The sequence below is a fragment of the Cucumis sativus genome, chromosome 4, assembly GCF_000004075.3.
Source record: "Cucumis sativus cultivar 9930 chromosome 4, Cucumber_9930_V3, whole genome shotgun sequence".
NCBI lineage: Eukaryota > Viridiplantae > Streptophyta > Magnoliopsida > Cucurbitales > Cucurbitaceae > Cucumis > Cucumis sativus.
Window position 1 is genome coordinate 17,640,427 of NC_026658.2, and position 15,219 is coordinate 17,655,645.

General features: G+C 33.1%; 1 protein-coding gene across 3 annotated transcripts; it reads left to right on the forward strand.

Moving 5' to 3' along the window:
- The first annotated feature begins 949 nt into the window (after nt 1-949).
- Nucleotides 950-11,319, forward strand: LOC101218697 (small glutamine-rich tetratricopeptide repeat-containing protein 2). Of its 3 annotated transcripts, none has more exons than XM_011655496.2 (10): nt 950-1,332; nt 1,609-1,865; nt 2,544-2,577; nt 4,422-4,558; nt 4,809-4,875; nt 5,042-5,141; nt 5,915-6,078; nt 6,256-6,302; nt 6,398-6,448; nt 10,713-11,319. In XM_011655496.2, exons 1-10 carry the CDS (start codon nt 1,260-1,262, stop codon nt 11,127-11,129), a joined length of 1,347 nt encoding a protein of 448 aa, XP_011653798.1. In that variant the 5' UTR covers nt 950-1,259; the 3' UTR covers nt 11,130-11,319. The 3 variants fall into 3 exon arrangements, with proteins under 3 accessions (XP_011653798.1, XP_031739804.1, XP_031739803.1); XM_031883944.1 differs by having other exon boundaries at nt 10,703-10,874; XM_031883943.1 differs by lacking the exon at nt 10,713-11,319 and adding an exon at nt 10,018-10,639.
- The last annotated feature ends 3,900 nt before the right edge of the window (nt 11,320-15,219 follow it).

Genomic DNA, 15,219 nt, shown 5'->3' on the forward strand with positions numbered 1-15,219 from the left:
TTTTTAGAATGGAATCCCAATGATTTTAGTAGGAAATTGTGCTAATTTATTGTCAATTCATAGTCACCCTTTTTTACTCAACTGACTTAGAGTAAAAAAGAAAAGAAAAGAAAATGTTTAGTTGGTGTCAAATGTACTAATTTTTGTTAAAGTACTTCATTTCAAAACGTCGGAGTAAATTGATATATATATATATATATATAACTCGCCCGCCATAGTATGAAGAGTATTAGTCGAAGGACATCAAGCTTCACAAAATGATCGAACCACATCGCTATTACGATCATAGGTGTACAAAGAAGTTGTTACGGCGCCAAATAAATGAGCATTATAGAGAATTTGCGAATTTCGACCAATTACAAACTCTAGCCACTCCCAATAGCAATCACTAAAGCAAAACTCGATGCCCAAGAGTGAGAGCCCTTTCAGAAGTAGGTGCCTCATCATGGATAGAAGATTATGTTCTTCCCCAGACAAAGACATTTCTACAGACAAAGGCATTTCTACCGACAAACTGTTGTCTAAACGTGGCCAACGATCTGCAAAAGGGCCAGCCCACGACTTCTCCACAAGAAGACTAAGTCTATCTTCTCTTGAAGTAAACGATTGTTCTATTTTCATTCACGTTCTGTGAAGTAAACCATTATTCTACAAAAAAAAAAAAAATCACCCGTTTCTTTAATTTATGTGTAAGTAAACATAGACTGTTAATGGCTATATAACTCAGCTCGTGCAAGTCAAATTGTCTCGTAATTTGTGGAGGTGTAAGATGGACTCACGTTGGAGAGAGAAATACAGAGAAAGTGGAGAAATTAAAAAATTTGAGAATTTTCTAATTTTCTAATTTATTTATAGATTATATTTTTTTTCAATTTCCTGTGTTTGGATGGTGCCTCATTTTTAGGAGTTTTTTCTTTTTCTATTTTGCCAAAAGTGTATATATCGATTTAGCTGGCTGGTGTAAATATGGGAACATAAACTGATATCTTCTCCTTGAAAAAACAGCATTCCACGTAATTGGCTTCGTTCCTGTCTCTTCAGTGTTCAAGAAAAGCATATTTTGGGTTTCTATTGAAGCTTCGAATTGGAAGTTACTGTCATTGTTCCTTCTTTTTGATCTTCACTACAATCTCATCAAAAACCTTTCCAAATCTTCTTCGTCAACACTTCTAAAATTCTCCATCGCCTGCTTTTGCCTCGCACCTCCATTCTAGGTTTTTACTTTGCCGGACCCTCCTTCTTATCATGTGCTCTTCTCCATGGCGAACTTGAGGACCGACTCTCCAGTCGCTTGTCGCATCGTTCGTGCCTTTCTCGACTTTCTTAACTCCGGTATCTACTTTGATCTCTTTTCTTCTTCTCATTGATACAATTGGAACTGGAAACTTTTCATTTCACTGCACCTTTTATTCTTGTTATGTTTCTTGAAACTTTTAAAAATGCATGTTAGAACATGTCTTTGTTGGATTTGTGTAAATTATGCGGTTTTAGTGGAGTGAAGCGGTGTGTTGTCTTGTGTAATTACTCCATTACTGCTTTGATGGTCTTTTTTAGGGTTTCCACTAAGCAATTCCTTCTATGATTATGTTTTCTTCTTTTTGTGCGTAGTGGAACCTGGCCCAGGTGTTGATGTTGAAGGCCTCGAGGTCGCAAAACAATGCTTAGAACAAGTGTTTCAAGTCGAGTCCCCTGCTGCCGACGAGTTAACGGACTTTGATTCGCTAGTAGAAATTTTTGGTTCACCGGAATCTTTTCAGCGGTCTCGAACTAGTTCATTTGTTGATAATGGAGCTGTTCCATTGGATCATCGTAGTCATTTCAACGTGAATGATTCTGATGCCAATTTGTCACAGTCGAAACATCAGGTCGACTATTTTTTTTAATGCGAATTTCAGCACTATTAAGTCATTATTTCTCTGTGTTAATTTCCCTTTGTTTCTATATCCATTAGGTTCCACACCATTTGTATCTATAAAAATAATATGTGAAGCTGATCATCTGTTATCACTAGGATAACAGTGAAATATGAACACCTGTCTGTCCATATATAATACAGACAAATGTGGCCAGAATGAAATTCTACCATTTTACATTTTCCCCCCATCGTTGTTGTAAGCCGAAAGTAGAAGCCAAACAGACATCCCCCGGAATTTCAAAGTAGTGTTTAATAAGGCATTATTGTTTTGGAAATCAAGATAGAGCCTGTTGGTAGTTAACTGCCTCGAGTTTAAGATATTAGTTTAATCCCCTTTCTTAGTGATTGATCTAGTGTATTAATTTTCTTATTTATTGCTTTTTTTTCAGGGAGTAGTTTGTTTATTTATTATACTCTTATAAAATTGTTCTTGCTAAGTATTGTTTTTCTGCACTTCAGAGCATCCAGATTATGTAATTTTGTGAAGAGTCACAAATGTTTCTATTATTAGTCTTCATGTTCGTTCGAAAATATTTTGATTTCAATCAATTTTTATCTTTCTGATTGATTCATTTTGTAGATTTGATTTTTTGTTGAGTTTTGACTTACCCTGTCTCAATTAATCCAGGGCGGAGATAGCTCGAGAGAATCTCATCCCATGGGTAGGTCTTCTTCTCATCTTCTTTTATGTTCCCTGCTTACCTTTGTCTTCGTATATTTTTTTTTTTGCAATGTAAGTTTAGCTGTCCTCGTAGAAACAGGAACTGCACATCAGTATCCCGCCTATATTACCTCTTGTTCTTCAAGATTTTCTCTTAGATTTTGATGGTTATAAAAGAGGCTTTTAACTCTTATTGAAAGGAAGTTTAAGAAGTAGAAGGATCACACTTGAAATTGGTAGTTTGGAGCACTGTCCTTTCAGTCTAGATATATAGGTGAACTTTGTGTTTGGCATATGGAAAAGTAGATTTTGACTCTGCTCTAGAAGTGTCTCTGTTTATACATGGAAAATAGCTATCTTTTTCCTGCTGTAAAATAATTACTAAATGTTTAGGTACAATATGTGAAGTGAAATGTAGTAATTGTGGCTGTTGGAAACTTTATGTGGAAATTTTGATTCTCCTCTCTATCTTGCTAATTGTAACGCAGGGAACAATAATGATATTGTGTTCAGGGAGGACATTTAGAAAGGATGTTGGTAAAATTGCACTTAGATGTACAAGTTTTTCACATGTTTGGTCACCATCCATAAGTTAACCGCAATAGCCACTGGACCAGGTTCAGACTAAATTTGCAACTTCAAGTTTACATGAAAAATCAGAAGAATTAGACCACCGTCTATCTTTTCAACTCTAAAAGCTCTTTTTTTTTTTCTGAACAAGAAACAAAAGCTTCTCCAAAAGATGATTTGTAATTTGGAGTTATGACATGTTTTTGGCATCTTTGGATTTCCATCACACCAGAAAGGACTTCCTGCTCCATTATATATATATATATATATATATATTTTGTATCCTTTCTTTTATTGCCTCATTGTTTAGGTTTGTCTTAAAAAAATGATTTCTTTGAAATTTGGAGAAGCTAAGGCCCCACTTGATAATGATTTCATTTTTAGTTTGTTTTTTCCCCTTTGAGATTATTGTTTTTTTCTTCTTAATTTTTTGAAATATTTTCACTATTCATATAAATAAATTTGATTTTTTTTGCCAAATTTAAAGAATAAAAAAAACGTCCAGAATCTACTCTCTTTTTTTTTCAGTTTAATATTTTTAATTCAATTTCGAAAATGTTTTTGAAAAATAGATAACAAAGCACATAAACTTCTGCAAGCAATTTTTTTAGAAGCTAACCTTCTAATTTTCAAAATGAGTAAATAGAAGACAAAATGGTTTTCAAAGAGGATTTGTAACTTGTAGGAAAGAAAGGTCTTTTAGTCCTTGTTAGATCATGGATCAAGTCTACGGATTTAATTTATTTTATAATTTTTTGAAAAAATTATGATTCTTTGTTTTCGTGGTGATATTCTTGGAGGAGTTGCTAGTAGGAAGAAGGATGATTTGATAATGTTCACTTTCAGCACATTTTTGGATTAATTGGGTTGAAAGAATTGACCCCCTGGAAGATAAGGATAGTATAGAACACGAGGGGAAGAAAAAAGATTATTTGATACTGTTCACCTTTTTGGATTAACTGGGTTGAAAGAATCGGCCCCTTGGAAGATCAGGATAGTATAGAACACGAGGGGTAGGAATATAAATTATCTTCACTAACCTCGTATTCTTGATGAACAGTCCATATCATCTCCTCTTTCTTGAAAGAGGGATTACCTTTTCTTTTCAAATAGGAGACTTTAAAAGGAACTTCTTATCCTCTTTTCTTTTAATTATTATATATTTTTATGTAAAAGAATTTTATAGGATTGTATACCTTGATTCCTTGAATCAATTAAATTGGTTGTTTGGATTTTTTCCCCCACATTTTCCATGTTGGTCATCATTTTTTGCAGGAGTATTCCAAGATGAACTTTTTGGGCAATTTGTTCTTGCACTTGAAAAACTTCACTATTTTAGGACAACAGCAGATGGGAGGGATGATCCTGACCAACTTGAGCGAGCAACACGTTTGTTTCATGATGCTCTTGGTGTACGATTTTTTATTTTCTTTGTAGTTTTGCTGCTTCAAATGAATTTTATTTCTTTGTATCAACCATTTTCTTTCCTTTTAACGCATATCAGTTTCTGTTGCTTAGTATTCTTAATACAGTTAGTAACTTATCTTTTACTGACACATTGCCTCTTATACATGCTTTTAATTATGAAGAGTGCTACTCTGTCTCTCTCTCTCTACCCCTGCCTCCTTGCATAATCTTTAACCAAATTTCTTATTGTATCAGGAGATGGACAGATCCGGATGCGCTGAAATTAATCACAAAAATCTGGCCGAGTCCTTGAAATCCCTTGGTACCAATGACTTTACAAATCTCTACTCTAGTAATTATCTTCAGTTTTTTTGTCATTTTAACTTATATTCTTGTGTACTTCTGCATACATTTAATAAGGACAAATCTCTCTTATGTGCCCCACTTGCTGAGGGGTTCTAATATGTAAAGAAAATGTTTTGTTTTAGGTAACAGGGCTATGAAGTCAAAACTTTACTCTGACGCAATTGAGTTGTATAGCTGTGCAATTGCTCTATGTGAGAATAATGCCATTTACTACTGTAACAGGTAGAATGCTGTTAATTATACCGGTCATTATCGTGAAAATCTAAGAAATTTCTTTTTCTTTTGTGTGTCCAAGATAAGAAACAGCAAACAGATTGATGCATTCATTCATCTTTCTTAGTGATGGGACTTGATATTTATCAAATTTTCCTACGAAGATTTAGGGATGATTTAGATTCATGGACTTATTTAGGCTATCTCTTTCCTCATCAAGCAGTATGTTAGGCCCTCAATTACTATACAATATACTAGGAGGGGTAAGAAAGGATTTCGTTGTTGACCAGTTTGTTAGAGGAGTGAGGGAACCAAGAGGGAATGTGGGCAGTGTCGTTTGGGAATTATATATGTACTGTTCTTTCTTTCTATCTTATTGTCAATTAAGAAGTTGGAGGAGATTACCAACCCTCACTGATTGGCTGGTGAGCGTTATGCCTTGGAAAGAGAGAAAAAAAGGATTTATTAACACCACTTCCATAATTAATAGGCCTTGTGGATATTTTTCTCTTTTGTCTGTGATACTCTTTTGAAAATTCTTAATAGCCATTCTTCAGATTACTCCAAAGCTTTTAAATAGCGTTATCATCCTTCAATTTCTTGACATTAAACATTGTAGGATCAAACATGCAGATTATAGTTTCATGGTTTACTTTTTTCTTTTAATTTTAGTTTCAATGGACTTAACTGTATGGAGACAGACTTAATCGTTTTTGTTTCCTCACCCATAATTTCTATTAATTGCATTTTTTCCAATATGTCAAAAAAATCTAACTCCTTAGGGCAGCTGCTTACACCCAAATCCAGAAATACTCTGAAGCAACAAGAGACTGTTTGAAATCCATAGAAATTGACCCAAATTATAGCAAGGCATATAGTCGTCTGGGCTTGGCTTTATATGACCAGGGGAACTATCGTGATGCTATTGATAAAGGATTTATGAGAGGTTCGTGTAACTTTAAACATTACAACTCATGCACATTAAATTTAGTGAGAGAATCAGGACTTATTGTTTCTATTGTTGTTGGCATTGAACCGTTAAATTATGGAAGTACTTGTTACACAGAAGATGTCTCGTTACTTACATCAGCAAGCATTTTAAAATGTTAGCTTTAATATGCAGCATTGCAGTTGGATCCAAACAACGAAGCTGTCAGGGAAAATATTCGAGTTAATACACTGACTTTCACCACTACTACAACTGGTTTTTGTATTACTTTTAACACTAATAGTGTATGACAATGTTTTATTTCGAATTTTCATAGGTAGCTGAACAGAAGTTAAAGGAAGCACAGCGACAAACTCAACATGAGCAGGTACACAATGTGCTTTATTTTCTCATGAATTAAAGGGGTCTTTTGTGGAGAAGCGTTAAATTCACAGTTTTTTTAGAAATAGAAACATATCATTGATTGAATGAAATAAAGGACAAAGCCCAAAACACCCAGAGGTGATTACAGGAAAGAACGGCAATGAGTGATAAGATAAGAAATACTTAAAAGCTTAAAAGGGTGCTTATATTTGCATCAGTACAAAGTAGTAGAAATAACCACATTTATAAAAGCTCAAAACTGGAGCAAGTGTCCTGAAAGAGGTGCTTATTGCGTTCACCCCAAAGAGTCCAAATAAAAGTCCAAGTGATGGCCAGCCATAAAGTTCCCTTACGTCCATGGAAAGAGTGATCAACCAACAAAGTAGACAGGTTATCACACATATGAGAGAAAACTGTTGACCAACCAAAAAATTGAAGGATATAGTGGCAAATATGGGCTGCAAGAGTGCAATGAATAAACAGGTGAGCAGCAGAATCCGGGCTACTAAAATATATCTGCTGCCCGTGTTGCTAATATCATTTATGAAAATGAGCTTTTTGTTTGACCGGCATTTTTTAATGAAATAGGTGATGAGGTGGTATAAATTATATTTACCCTTTTCTTTTAGATTCTCATGGTCCTAATTCATCTAGCCCACTATATTTTTTGTTGCCTAATTATAATAGGTAGCAGTTTTAGGGAAAATAATCAAGTGTATAGCAATATTTTAAAAAAATTGCAAATATAGTAAAGTCTATCAGCAATAAGCTTCTATCACTGATGGACTCTTATGGTTTATTACTGATAGACTTCTATCATTCATAGACTTTGACAAACTTTGTTACATTTGCAATTTTTTAAAAATGTTGTTATATATGTTGTTATTTTGAATCTCATTGTTATATTTGCAATGTCCCATCCTTGTTTAGCTTCTTGTTGGCTTTTTATGTTTCTTAGGCCCTTAGATCCTTGCTCGAGTATTTTGGTCCTACACTACTTGCCATCCTTCCCCACCCTCCCACGCTCGTTCTTCCAAATTTGGAAAGGCGTTTATTGCCCATCTCTCTTAATTCTTCTTTTTTTTTTAAATGAGAAAAACTACTTTCATTGAGAAAAAATGAAAGAATACAAAGGTATACAAAAAAACCAGCCCACAAAATCACCCACTAAAAGAAGGGGGACCAACTGAGAAGAATTTCACCAATGGCATAATTATAGAAGGATTTTGAAACTGAAGCCCAAAGGGACACATGAAATCTAATCAAAGCTCACTACGATCCATTTCCCTACCACAGAACATTTTATTGTTCTTCCCCCCAAATGTCCCACAAAAATAGAACATGCCCTAACAATTCGTAAAATAGCCCCCCTCTCTCCGAAGGGCGGATCGAGGAGGAACTCTTCGATCGTCGCACGAACATCCCTATGACCAGCATGGCTAACGCCAAACTCCTAAATAAACAAACTCCATAAAGCACGCTTATACTGGCAATCCCAAAAAGGTGATGAAGGCCTTCCTTCGCCCTTCTACAAAGCAAGCAGCAAGGAGGCCCAACAAGAGTAGACCTCCTCACAAGCCTATCCATAGTGTTAACCCGACCCAACAAAACTTGCCAGATGAAGAACCTAACTTTCTTAGGAACCTTGGTCCTCCAAACCACGTTAAAAACAAACTCCCTAGAGGGGAGAGGTCCAACAACAAAATAAAAAGAGATTTACTCGCGAACCCCTGACTCGGATTGGGATTCCAAACACGTACATCTTTCCTTCCCTCCCTAAGACTACACCTCTCAACCAAAGAAAGATGACATGCAGCCTTTGTTGTTTCCCTATTGGTCAAGTTATCATGGAACTCAAAAGAGGACATAGAGTTATTGGACTTGACCAAAAGGTCTGATATCATCCAGTTTTTAGATGTTGATAAATGATAAAGATGCAAAAATAAGGAGCAAAGGGAAGACTCTCTCACCCATGGATCCTCCCAAAAATTTGTGTCCTTACCCTCCCTCACAAATCAACGGGTGAACTAGGAAAGAGTTGAAAGTTCAAGAGAGATATCTTTCCAAGGATTACGGTGTGTGCCTATAACCCCTTTACTCCTTTAGTCTTCCACTCAAAGGGATGGCTACCGTACTTACACTCCATGATGTTGTTATATATGTTGTTACTATGCCATAAAGAGTCGAACTTGAGGGAAAAGGCCAAAGCCACTTGGCTAACAAGGCTCTGTTGCGGAAACTTAGATTACCAATCTCTACCACCCCCCCCCCCCCCCCCCCCCCCCCCCCCCCGACTCACAAGGCGTTCTGCCCGCTTCCTAGTTAATCAAATGGAAACTGTGACCTTCCTCTACCCCTTCCATAAAAAATCTCTTGTGTATTTTTTCAAACTCTTGCATGCTGACCTTGGAGCCCTGGAGAGAGACAAATAATATACTAGAATCCCACTTAACACATACCTAATTAGGGTTAATCTGCCATCTTTTGAAAAGAACTCTTTCTTCCATATCGCATGTCTCTTACAATTCTTTTCACAAACAAAATCCTAAAAGGTCGAAGCTCTCAGATTTCCACCAAGGGGAAGCCCGAGAGACGACGAAGGGAAAGAGCCAACTTTACAATCAAACATCTCCGCCCACCTCGGCAACTAAGATTGATCCGTGTTAATACCAAAAATGGAACATTTGTTCCTATCAATTTTTAACCAGACAAATCTTCAAAGAAAGCCACCATATGGTTAAGAATGAGGAAGGATTCCTCTTTTCCAGAACAAAAAAGCATAGTAGCATCCACGAATTGAAGGTGCGATGATAAGGCAACTTCATTCCTTCCAGCCCGAAAAGAATCAATGATGTTTCCTTCCACCCTTTTATAATAATCCGACTTAAAACATCCACTACCTATAAGAACAGGAAAAGGAAAGGAGACAGAGGATCCCCTTGTCTTAAACCGTTGGTGACTTGAATCGACCCTCTGGGGGTTCCATTGATGAGGATAGAATACTTCACATTCCTCACACATCCCCACATCCACATCCTCCATTTATAGTCAAAACCTTTTTTCTATCCAAAAAATCCTAATCCACGTGATTGTACGCCTTTTAAAAATCAAGCTTAAGCAACACACCTCCTTTCCTCGATCTGTACTCCTTGATGGCTTCATTAGCAACAAGGGTTTGATTCAGAATCTGCCTACCCGCCTCAAAGGCACCTAATTTTAACAATGGAGTTATATATAAGGTATATTGAGCTCAAGAATAACATTGATTGGTGGTGTTCCTTTGGTGACATCCAATATAAAAGAATTTCATTCATTGGTTCAGCTATGAGTTTTGGCACAAAGATTTGGATTTTGAAGTTGGGCAGTTCGTACAAATACACCATTATTCAAGCATAACCCACATTATAGTTTATAATTAAGGACAGACAGAGAATGAATATGGTACCGATCTCTTTCTAATTCACAAGTCAGATGAGAAAATATGTTGCCAACTTTTTTTATTCATTGTGTTGCTCTCTTCTCAGAACTTTACTACTTTGCTAGTGTTCTAACTTAATATTCAACCTTATGCAGTCATTCTCTTTCACTAGTCAGAATTCTTGGAGCCATAGGCGTCATAAAGCGGAAAAAATATGCGTGGGTCGTTTTTTGTGAGATGCATTAGATATAAATATACAAAAAAGAAAGCATTGTTGAAGTGGGAATATGGAAAAAAATCCATCAACACAAAATTTTGCATTTAGGCTTAGTAAATTTGTTTTTTTAGTTAATAAATAAAGAAAAGCCCTAATTATTACTATTTTTAAAAATAATGAATGAGAGCTAAGGCTTAGGGTTTCAAAAAAGCCCCGTATATGAGTGAGCCTTGTCCTTACAAGGCTAGGTGCCAAACACGTGCTCATAGGGCTTTTTTAAAACACTAAACACAAGATTAGTTTCTTTACTTTTCTCCCTTTTTCTAAAGCGTTTTTAGAATGTAACAAGATGTTTATGTGGACATATAGTCTGTCAGGAAAGCTGACTTCATTGATGTGATATGAATGAAATGGTTTCAGCTACCAAAACATGCCACTGTTCACCCACTCTTGAAGTTAGCTGAAATGTTGCGAACTGGATCCAATTTCATTAAGTAACGAGCAGTAGTGTCCTTATAATTTTTGCTATGGTTTTGCGTGTTCATCCAATTGCCAAAACTCATCAAACCCCATTTATCTAGTTGTGATGCTGCACCTTCACGGTTTATCGTCAATGGATTTAGTTGTATGCAGGGTTCAGCAAGTAGAAATCAGGGTTCAACAAGTCGAAGTCAAGAATCAGAAAACCAAACTGGTGGTGGTGGTGGGTCAAGGAATGACAGCTCCCCATCTCCTCCTCCTCCTCCTCCTTTCCCTTCTATGCCATTTAATGTCACCATACCTTCTGAATTTTCGGACATGTTTATGAACATGGCTTCTAATGCTACAAACACATTCCACGGGCAACATTCCGAAGACAGTGGAGGAGAGAATCAAAGCAGAAATGGTTGGGGAGAGCCAAATACGGATGGGAATTTCAGTTTCAGCATTGGAGATGGAATGACACAGGATCTGAATGGTGCTTTGAGATCAATGATGCAAATGTTTACGGGATCAGCCCCTAGTGGAAACCCTCAAGATCATTTCGATGGAAGACCCCCACAAGGCTAAAGTCATTTGTTTCCTTTAATGCACAGAAGCCCCTCTGTTTTACTCCCTTTTTTTTTTTTTTTTTTTTTTTGGTTCTCTTATTTAATTATCCTTCCTCTCTTGTTTGGTATGAATCTTTGGGACAAAAATCTATGGCTTTGAACGGATTCAACCTTCAAATAAATGTATAAACTATCTGCCTTCTTATTTATTTACTATCCTAAAGTACAAAAAAGAAAAAAAAAAGCCTATGAACTGTTTAGTTTAGTTTGGGTGAAAAAATGCTCTAAACTTTAAAAAATGGTTAAAGAAAGTATAACGGTTTTGTTTAAAAAAATACTCGAACTACTCTTAAACTATTGAAAAGTTTCATAAATATCTTTAACCTTAAAAAGGTTAAAAATATTTCAATTATACACCAATATTCTCACTAATTGAAATAAAAGTAAAAAAATTTAATTTAAAGTCATAGTTTTAAACTTATTTTATTATTAACATACAATGATAGATCATGAACACAATCAATTTTAATAATTATTGTTGCAATTAACAAACAGTTAATTGTCAAATAAAAAAAATGTATGACGGTTAACGCACATTGATAGAATAGATCTATTTTTGTTTGATTAGTTATTATTTTAGTATGTTTTAAGGAAATTTTTCTTTAATGAGATTTTGTGAAATTTTATATTTGAACCAATGTTTAAAATATTGATGTTGATGGATATATCGAAATCTTAATTTTACCGAACATTTTATTTCAATGGATATTTGTAAAAAGATTATTATTACAAAATTTCAAAAAATAAATTTTAATTAGTAAATAAATATTTTATTATTGTTACATAAGTGGACAAGTCTATTATTTATATGATTTTGTATTAGTGTTATTTTGATGTTTATTTTGTATGATTTATAAATTTTTCTACGATGTAATATATCGATTCACTTCTTCGAAAATATCGAAAAAGAACAAAGAACCTTTTCTAAGTTAAGTGGTATTTTGAAACAAAAGCAATAAGATTATTTTAGAGGCTTTTGGGTTCAACTAAGTTCATGTTTTTAATAACTTTCCACTGTTTCTAACACTTGATGATTCTATTCTTGTTCTGCTTCAATTCTCCGCTAATTCCATTATGGTAAATGGTTGAAATTTTATATATTTTGTTTCTTAGAAGCTAAATTCGAGTTGTGTCCAAGTCGATTCTCAAACTTGGCCTCTTCGTTATGAGTTGAAATCGATTTAGGACTGTGAATATAAAATTTCCATTTAATGACATATGACTATCTGTCTATTGTTTACAGTTAAGATAATATTATATTCTTTACTTTTTATAACGCTTTAAATGTGTTATAATTGGTGTGTTAATTTTTAAGAATTTTGTACCAAGGTTGATTCATAATAGTCATCGTTTCTAGAACGCTTCTTATAAAAGGTCAAATATAAGAGTATATTTTATTTAAGAGATCAATGGTCATAATTTGAGGTAATTTTAGGGGTTTCTACCTATGTAGCCTAAATATATAAGCCGAACCTTTTATATACTGTTTTCTTTTAAGTAAAATATACAATAAGCTTCCTTTTTACGCAAAAGTCAGATCGAAATGACCATAATTTCCACATTCAACAAGTTACACATCATGTAATAAAATCAATTGTTAATGATTGTGATATATTCGTTTCATATATCAAGTTTTTCGTATACAAACGTATATTGTATGTGTAGTTTCATATTGACTTCAACGAATAATATAAAAAGTATAATGTGTTAACTAAGAAAAGAAGCTTTATATATAAAAATAATACTTTAATATATTTGTTATACATACTCTATCTATGGAATTTTTTTATAGTAACAACGTATATTGAATGCGTAGTTTTCGTTGAACTTATGAAAGATATAGATTTTTTATTTTTAATTAAGAGGAATAATATTGAGAAATAACCAAAAGAAATTAACAGATAAATTAGTAAAAGAAAAAAAAAAACAACATACTGATGTATGTAAAGGTGGAATATGAAAACGGCAGAATAAATAGAATGAAATGACAAAATAAACATTAAATCCAAGGAAGAAGAATCTGAAGGAGAAAATGATGGGATAGACAATGAAAACAAAAGAAATAAAAAAAGTAACATATGTTTTTATTGAAACCTAATTGTATGGGATATATTCCAATGGATATATATTAAATGAAATCAAACAAATAATATATTAAAATAATTAGTACTTCAAAAATAAGAAAAGATTAATAAATGCCAGTTCTCTTAATTATAATGAAAAAAATTAAACATAAGATCAAATTGGTTAAAAAAAAAGAGCAAAATCTTATTAACGGAAAAAAAGATATATATATAAAATTAAGAGAATTGTAAAATATTAGGTTATAGCTCTAAATTTTCCTAACTTAGAATCCAACCTATTCCTATAATAAATGATCTAAAGCACATATAAATGCTATTTTAGTTAATGTGAAAAGCTTGTTGGATCCAAAAGAATATCCTTCTTAGTTAGCAAGAGCACTCTCTTGAAGCAGTGACTTTTTGATCATTTTCTTAAATAACTTAATGCCTTTCGTTAAATTTGAGAAGTTGCATTTACTTCCATGTGAAATTTGTAGGTGAGCTAATAATAACCTATCCTTTTCTTTAACTTTTTGATCATAGGTTTATAAATAAATACAAAGTACACAGGAAGGTAGGGGTACTAATACTATGATCACATGATGCATTAAAATCCAAAACCAATTAGATGTAGCCATTTCATTTCTCTTCTACTATGAAAATAGGTATATTATGCATTAACACAAGAAGTGTGGTTAATACTTAACCAACTCATATTCTATTTTAGGAATGAATGTGTAGATTTTAAAACAATACTTTTATGTTTTATTGTATTCATATTTTGATTTTCATAATCTTAAATTCATTATATTAAATTAAATTTAAAAAAAAAAGCATTTATTTAAATAAGAATATAAAATCTGGAGAGTAAGAGAATTAAAGACACACACTTATGCTTTAAAATTTGAGGAAGCAATTTTTGTGTTATTATTTGAGTTAGATGTAAAAGTAAACAATATAATAGGAAAAATCAGGTAAAGAGTGAGTAAGTTTCCCAAAATTGGGCAATACAAAAAGTTGGCCAATTGAAATTATTATTGTATTCATATTTTCTCAAACGTGGCTATTTGATTTGATTTTGTTTTTAAGTATTCCCATGACCTCATTTCCAAATTTCATTTCTTTAACCAATTAATACACCCAACTACTCCATCTGTCAATTCTAAGATGTGGGAATAATACTATTTTAAAAACATCAACTAAAGACCACTCTCAACTTTACTTTTTTTTTTCTTCTTATATATATTCATTTAATAAAGAAAAATTCAATATTTCTTTTCATTTAAGTTTCATAATTTGCCCTTATTCTTGGTGTAAAAACAATCGAAGTCAATCTACGCATGCAACCTCCTCCTCTTCCTCCTTCTCCTCCTCTTACTTTATTCCAAATAATCTATTATAGACACACATATGTATATATACTATTGAGGTAAACACAAATGCCAAAAATTATAATAGACTTTCTAATTAGAACTAATTAATCATACCATTTGAACTTATAAATAATTAGAATAGTAAAACTAATTATATAGTTTATTTCGATTTAGTTTATAAAGTTGTAACGTTCAAATTTTGAAATGCAAAATATATTTCAAAATACAACCAATTTCGACATTTCATTTATGAATTACAATCTCGAAAATCCATGAACTATACATACTAAATCTTTCGACATATATTAAATATTTATCCAAAGTAAATAGACACAATTCTAAAAATTTTGAAAGTAAACTTGCTCATTAACTTTGGAAGTAAGTCAAATCTAATTTTGATCAATTTGATAATTACTTGTTATCCACTTTGAACTAATATTAAAAAGAAATTAGGCTAATTAATGTTAAACAGTGTCCATCGTTGACGTTGATAGAAGTAGATAGAATCTAAAATTTTGCTATATTTTGTAAACAATTTTAATTATTTTTTTTTCTATTCTAATCATTCTTTTTTAAAAATAGAACGGTTTGTTAGTGTAAATTGATAGATTAA